This window comes from Gorilla gorilla, chromosome 7 (assembly GCF_029281585.2).
Source record: "Gorilla gorilla gorilla isolate KB3781 chromosome 7, NHGRI_mGorGor1-v2.1_pri, whole genome shotgun sequence".
Lineage (NCBI taxonomy): Eukaryota > Metazoa > Chordata > Mammalia > Primates > Hominidae > Gorilla > Gorilla gorilla.
In genome coordinates this window covers 138,582,075-138,589,806 of record NC_073231.2, presented here as the reverse complement: position 1 = coordinate 138,589,806, position 7,732 = coordinate 138,582,075, and the positions used below count along the sequence as shown (strand labels likewise).

The following is a 7,732-nucleotide window of genomic DNA, read 5'->3' as shown; positions in this document are numbered from 1 at the left end:
ATACAGCATTTTTTTTTTTCAGTAAAAAGGAGGAATCTAAATATTTGTGACCAATGTGGAGGGCTGTAGTAAATTATACAACAATTCCCAGTTCTTCCTTTCCCCCCCGCCCCCCATGTACTTCTGATATACATCTACCCATCACCCTATGACTTACAGTGCTTCCCCCTGGAGGTGTGTACTTCCCTATCCTGATGGCATTGAACTTGACCATGCAATATGCTTTGACCAAGGAAATATGGGTAGAAATTTCAGATGTCAGCTCTGAAAAGCTTTAAAAGCCATTATGTATTTCTGACAGCCCTCCTGTTCTCTTCCCTCTGCCGCAAGAAAGGGAAGTCCCTCACAAGGGGTACTTCCTCCAGGAATGATGGCACAAGGAGCAAAGCTACAGCCAACTTGCAGGTAACACAGGTCAAGATATGTTAGATTCGGCAGGGCACGGTGGCTCATGTCTGTAATCCCAGCATTTTGGGAGGCTGAGGCAGGTGGATTACCTGAGGTCAGGAGATGAAGACCAGCCTGGCCAACATGGTGAAACCCCATCTGTACTAAAAGATACAAAAATTAGCTGGTGGCGGGTGCCTGTAATCCCAGCTACTCAGGAGGCTGAGGCAGGAGAATCTCTTGAATCTGGGAGGCGAAGGCTGTAGTGAGCCGAGATCGTGCCACTGCACTCTAGCCTGGGCGACAGAGTGAGACTCTGTCTCAAAAGACAATAATAATAATAATAAGAAGAAGAAGAAGAAGAAGAAGAAGAATAAAAAGATGTGTTAGATTCAAGTAGAGAAGCAGAACCACTAGGAATGATGCAGAATTGCAATTGTGTAAAATAGAGATTGAACCTTGTATAATTATGGACACTGGTAAGCGAGCTCAGTTTGGCTGTTTCTTAGGAGGGGTGCTGAGCCTGAAATCACTAGACAGTTGGTCAGTATCAAAAGATGGACAAGAAGCAGAGGAGAGCAGGGAAAACTGGAATCCACAAAGAACCATCTGGAATACGCATCTGTCTATCACCAAAAGCCATATAGGCCTTTTCCTATCTCTGAGACTCTACCCTCATTGCCGGGTATACTCTAAACAGAAGCTGGCATTCTTTCTGTAGAGCCACACCCTCTCCTCTACTAGGACTTGTAAAATGGAAGGAAGTGATCTGCAGGGACTGGAGCTTTGGGCCGAGTCCTTACATCAAGCCAGCAGGTCTGTGGAAATGTGCATGAGCTGCCGCAAAGTCTAACTTGCGGGGACCTTCCAAAAATACACACAGCTTCAGCTCCACTTTCATCTTCCAAATCTTGCACAAGTTGCTTTTAGGGCCTATCTTAACCAGGAGCATACAGAAAAGGAATTCTGGGAAATGTAGTTTCACTTAGCCAAGTTAACATATTACAAAGCCATCAAGTGGGAAAATAAAAGCTTACTGCTGTATGCCACTAAGACTTGAAGGTTGATTTTTACTGTGGCATAACTGTTATGATAAAATTGCTAGCTTCCAACTCCTTCTAGATTAGTAGCCTGTCCAGGCTTTGGCCCATATATCTACTTCTGGCCCTTGTGTGCTATGTGTGGCAGAGAACTAGCCAGACTTGGATGATAAAAAATCTTATTCACATATTATTAAGTGCCTACTATGATAATGATAGAAACCGTAATAGCAAACTAGAAAAGCATTCTCCTTATTCTCTGAGATCTCACAGTGTAGCAGGAGGAACCAACATGGACAGAAACTTGGCTCATTAGTTCCAATTGTGATGCATCCTCTGAAAGGAAAGCGCAGACAGCTATGGGATCCATAACCTGGTCTGGGAGGGTCAGAGAGGCTGCTCAGAGAAAAAGCTCTTTCAGAAAGAGATGGGAGATGAAGAAAATAGCACATTCCAAGGGCCTGAGGTGGAGCAAAACTAGAGAAGCTGAAAGGAAGCCAGCATGGTTGAATTCTAAAAAGACAGATGGGGCCTGTTGAGGGAACAATGAGGCTGAAAAATAGTCAATTCCAGACCCTACCAGGCCTGGCAGGCCATGGAGAGGATTTTGAACTTGACAGGAGAGAGGAGCAAGGGCAAGCACTGATGGATTTAATCAGGGGAGTGACATAATCAGATATTCTATTGGAAAGGTCATTCTGACCATGGCTTGGGGAGTGTATTGGAGAAAGGCCAAGTGACTTTGGCATGTTGGCATGGAAGTCCAGGCAACAAGTGCAATACACACACACACACACACACACACACACACACAACTTCCCAGTTCATATTTTTCATTATGTAATGTACCTTATTGATAGCTATTATTATATGGCTTATGCATACTGATTTGATGTAGCTGGAGCCCCAGAGCAGATAGTGGAGATGGAGACTTAGATGATAAGCCTAAGAGCTACATGAAGAGGAATCAAGATTTCAAGTCCGTGTTCAAAAGCTACATGGAGAGGAGTCACAATTTCTCCCAGTTTTCTGGCATGAGTGATTGGGTGGAAGATATTGCCATCTAATGGGACACAGTGTTCCAGAGCAGGATGAGGCTTGGGTAGGAAGAGAGATCATGAGTACATGAGGGATTTAAGGAAGCCTGCAGACATGTTTGTTCGTTGTTTGCAGTGTGTTAAAATTGAATTTGTCAAGTCCATCAATTTATGTCAGCATTTCCTAACATGAGTTCTTTAGCATTCCGCCTGTCAAAGAGTATCTTAGGGACTAACAGTTTTGGCTTTACGTGGGAGCTGATATGAAACACTGTCTCCAATTCCCTCACTTCTGTAAGATCCTCTGTGATTCATTTGCAACACATGAACGTTTGCAACACATAGCTCTGGAACTGGGGTCTCGGGAGATATTATGTGACCAAAAGATTCTCAAGGCAAATAATTTTGACAGATGGTGAGACCATGTTTCCTGTGTATAGTAGCAAGTCCGAATATCATTTAAAAGGTTCTATAGTGACCTCTATTAGAGACCTACGCTTTCTAGAACTTTTTGTACTGAAATTTGCCACTCGTCTTTTCCCCATCCACACGCATCACCTCCATTAACAGTGGAGGACTGAATATTCTGTGGAACATCCTTTTAGAAACATTGATTTATAACATGCAGAATAAAGGTTCTGAAGGCAAGTCTACCTGGATGTAATTAATTTATTTGTTAATTCTACAAACATTAATTGCTAACCTACTATATGGGAAGCACTGTTCTTGATACTTGGGCTATTAAAATGAAGCAAAATGACAATATTCTCTGCTCTTTTAATGCTTATGTTCTGGCTGAGGAGTACGTTTCTTATTACAAGGAATGAATTGTGTGACATATTCCTTGGTAAAAAGTGCTAAGGAGAAGAATAAAGCAGGAAGAGACTAGGGAGTGGTGTGGAAGGCAATTAATTAGTAGCAAGGCAGTGGAGCAAAGAGCTGAGGGAGGGGAGGAAGAAAGCCCTGTGACCCTTAGGGTGAGGGAACACTAACCTCAAAGATCTTGAAGTAGACCCGTGTCTAGTGTTTGAGAAACAAGAAGAAGATGAGTGGGTCTCAAGAGAGAAGATTGAGAGGGGAACCATAGGGTTGGAATTTAGTTCTGGCCTTTGGCAATTTTGAAAGATTTATGCAAACTCTATAAACGTCTGTCCTGCATGTGGATAACAATTGCACTTATTTTCTAGGGCTACGTGAGGTTGAAACAAGATTACGTATGTACAGTGTTTAGTGCAGTGCCTGGTTTGTAGAAAATGCTGACACACGTTGGATATGATCATTACACTTATAGGTTAAGAAAGCAAACTCGAGAGCCATCTCATCAGGGTTTGAATCCTAGCTCTACTTACTCATCACGTACTGGCTATGTGAATTTGGGCAACTCTCTAAACTCAGTTTGCTCTTCTGTAAAATGAGAATAATAATACAGCATCTCCCATGGAACTGATGTAACAATTAATGTGTTGATATGTGGAAAGACCTTAGAACAGTGCCTGGTACATAGTAAGCACTCCTTAAAGTTAGCAATTATTATGATCATTAATAATAAGGTTCTAATATGTGCCAGATCTTTAAAAAAAAAAAAGTAGACCAAAGTCTTTCTGATGTGAGCTCTTCGGAAAAGTGGATTTGTGGGCACAGGAAGAGCAGAGGGTCTTGAATAAGTCAGAAAGATTTTCCTCCCTCATCTAGAAGAGATAAGCCAAGGCTGGAAGGGGGAGGATGAGGGATAAGAAAAACAGGAAAAAGAGAAGAAGAGAACTGTGAATTCCAGTAAAGAGAATACCAGACAGCTGTGAAGCAGAATAGCTGTCTGGTAAATTTAGGCAGACGTGACCAGGAGTAGCCTTGAGTAAATGTGACTATATTCTACAGGAGTCACTAAAGCAGCAGAGAGTCAGCAATGACAGATGGCTCAGGAAGTGACCTGTGTTAGGACTATGCATCTGCTATGTGTTGCTGTGTAACAAATTACCTCAAAACGTGGTGGCTTGAAACACCATTTGTCACTTCCCAGTTTGCGTGGGCCAGGGAGCTGGGCAGGGCTAGCCTGGGTTGTCTGCTTCTGGGTCTTTCCCAGTTCCAATCGAGCGTTAGATGGGGCTGCAGTCAGCTCAAGGCTCAACTGGAGAAGGATCCACTTCCAAGCTCACACACTTGGTTTTTGGCTGGATTCCTGGCTGTTGGATGGAGCATCAGACCCTTACTGGCTTTTGAGACAACTCTTGATTCCTTGACACGTGGGCTTCTCCACCATGGCAGCTTGCTTCATCGAAGCAGGCAAGCAAGAAAGTAATAGAGTCCAACAAGATGGAAGCCTCATCATGGTAGTGGAAACTCAGCACCTTTGTCTTACTTTATTTGCAAGGAGCATGTCAGCAGCCTCAGTCTACACTCAAGGGATGGAGAATAGACATGAAGTTCCAGAGACGGAGAACTTTGAAATTAGATGGGCCCTCCTCCTGACAGTTCCTCCTGCCTAGAACACGTTCTACAGAAGATCCTGCCATGTGGCAGAACCTCAGGGGGAAAGGGAACCCCAAGAAAGGATGAGATTAACTTTTCCGCCAGCCTGACCAACTGGTGCCTCAGAAGAGAGCTTGATTTACAGAAAACAAATAAAGAATACACCTTGCACATCTGTGCTGAGGACTCAATTATTTCTCATTTCTTTTATTTCATTTAATTCTTCAAGCCATCATATGACATATATATTTTTATGTTTATAATTGTGAAAACTGCAACTCAGAGGGGTAAGTCACAAATCTGAGGTCACACAGCTAGGATGGTAGACAGGTTGAATTTCTGTCTTGTGACCCCAAAATCCACACTCTTTCCACTATGCAGTGGTACCTCAATGTTGCTGGAATATATATTTGAATGTACATTTCTTTTATCACTTACAGTAGTACAGATGTGTATGAACCCATAAACACCATCAAGTCTTTGAGCTCTACTATAATGTAAATGTAAAATGCCATCTATAGAGTTTTTTGTGAAGTCCAACCTTCATTAGATAAACCTATTGCCTCTATAGAAATTTTCATAAGATCAAGCTCTTGCTATTTAATAGTATTCTGAATTTAATAGCATCAGTGCATTATCCTCAATAAATTTAAGTGATTTGGACAAAGATCACTACTCTGCACTACTTACAACTGAATGTGGCCATATGATGAGCAAGAAATGTCAGTTTGCTGAGTCTTTCTCACGTTCTCGCAGCCAAAGGTGACAAGTTAGCTCAGAAAACCACCCCTCCAGTGACCAGGGTGTAACCAGCTGGCCTGACACATGGGCTGCACATTCCCTGCTGCTGGCCCAGGAAACTCTCTGAAATCTTCAGCACACTCCTCAGTGTGAATGCCACTGATGTGAGCCCAACAGGAAGTGTGACCTCATTCTGCTTCTTTGCCTCCGGTTACGCAGGCTGTTTTCAAAAGAAAACAAGAGAAGTTGTAAGACTGACTTTCCCAAGAGCTATACACTCATTTATACCAGGAAACAGACAAGAGAACAAGAGGCTGCCAAAGACAAAACTTCTCTGCAAGCACCTGTGCACAGCAATGTGCGTGGGCATCTGTGAGAAGAAGGTAGGGTGGGATTCCCTTTATTAAGAGACTTCTGCACCTGTTGACATTCAGACATTTTTTTCAGCCGAGGAACTGCTCAGTCCTCAATTTTTCCACTGTCAACCACAGGAAGCTTCGTATTTCAGTAATAATTTTGTCCTTTGTCAATTGGAAGAAGAGGCTGGGAACTCCCTTTGGAAGGAACACGTATGCACACATTATTTTTCAGAATAGATGTGTCGCTTTGATGGAACTGGCAGATTCTGTTTCTTGAAAAGTTTTAGATCTGTAACTGAAGGACTTTTTTTTTCCTACTGTTACTAATTTTCTATTGAATGTCAGTGTACTGCCTGTAGATTCTTCTAAGCACTTGTGAGATGGAGCAAGAAGACCTTCTTTTGCTGCAGGATTTATAGGCTTAAAATTAAGCTTAATACTTGGGGAACACTAAAATAAGGTAATTTGGGCTGGGCATACCCATACAATATTGATCAAAAATGAAAAGATCAAGTAACATACTAATATATTACATTACACTGGGATTATTTTATATCCCAAACAAATGAAATTTGTAAATGTGTGCTTTGACTTAGAAATCTTCCAAGGAAGGCCAGAAAGTTCTCCTGACATCTTTACAGGTCTCTATAAACCAGGTTTATATTTTCCTAATAGGGTTTATATATAATTTATTGAAATATTCAACTTGAAGCTGTAGAATTAGCCTGGTTTGATTGATTGAATTACAGCTACAAAAACAATCCATTACTAGTTCTCATGTTACAAAATGTGGCCATAGGTGGTGAATCAGAAAATAATTTACTCCTACCTTATAAAGCGATTAGGATAGTGATACTATATACAAAGTTTCATAGTCAACAGAAGTTGGTTCTATTTGATGAACAGTAAATGATCAAAGTTTGCATAATTTACATACTTTGATATGTTTTTAATTCATAATTGAGAAATTAAATTATGTCTTCATGGGAACTAAGTTCTAAAATCTTCCCAATGGTATGCTATCTTTAGTGCAACGTTACTTATGCTGTTTAGGAATGTCCAGGCTGATAAAAACTATTAAAAAACACTCTCTGTGACTACCTGTCAATGGTTCAAGTTGTTGGGAAAAAGACAGACACCAATCTCCAAGCACTGTTTGAAACTTGATAATGAAGTTGATTTGTGTCAGATGATTAAAATACATGTAAGTTTGTTTTGGGGCTAAATGACTGTTAGAACCAGTCATTTTATTAAGATTTCTTAATCAAATACCTCACTTTCATTATTTTGTTTGGATTACAAATCAACCTTTTTAAGTCTAGATTTTCCAAATAAAGTGTGGTTCTTATTTACAGAAAAAGGTTATTGAGATGCACTGAGTGAGGCAATGGAAAATGTTCAGTCATAGAGGCAGACACAACTTTAGAGAGGTTGTGTCTTCAATCTGGTCTCCTACCTTCAATTCTGTATCTCTGTATTATTTCAGTAAACAAATATGACTAGTGCAATTAGTAGATGCCATCTGTTTTGGCATAATTTTTCTATTTTTAATATATAGTCCACCTTTTTTTTAAAGTCTTTTGCAGAGAATCTGTGAAGTTTGAGCAAGCGGCCTTCCCAAGATGTACCGAATATCTCAACTGATGTCAACACCAGTAGCAAGTAAATGTAGAAGAACTGTGATACGCAATTATCTTTTGAA

At 40.9% G+C, this 7,732-nt stretch overlaps 1 protein-coding gene across 7 annotated transcripts in view; it reads left to right on the top strand.

Moving 5' to 3' along the window:
• Positions 1-5,861: 5,861 nt before the first annotated feature.
• Positions 5,862-7,732, top strand: part of TMEM71 (transmembrane protein 71) — a 49,963-nt gene continuing 48,092 nt past the window's right edge. For 2 of the 7 annotated variants that reach the window (XM_019031893.4, XM_019031892.4), the window contains exons 1-2: positions 5,862-6,054; positions 7,607-7,692. In XM_019031893.4, coding sequence (XP_018887438.4) covers positions 7,653-7,692 — 40 coding nt within the window. In that variant the 5' untranslated portion in view covers positions 5,862-6,054; positions 7,607-7,652. Of the gene's footprint in view, positions 6,491-7,606; positions 7,699-7,732 lie in introns of all 7 variants that reach the window. The other 5 variants (XM_063709498.1, XM_063709497.1, XM_063709500.1 and 2 more) reach the window with 3 other exon arrangements.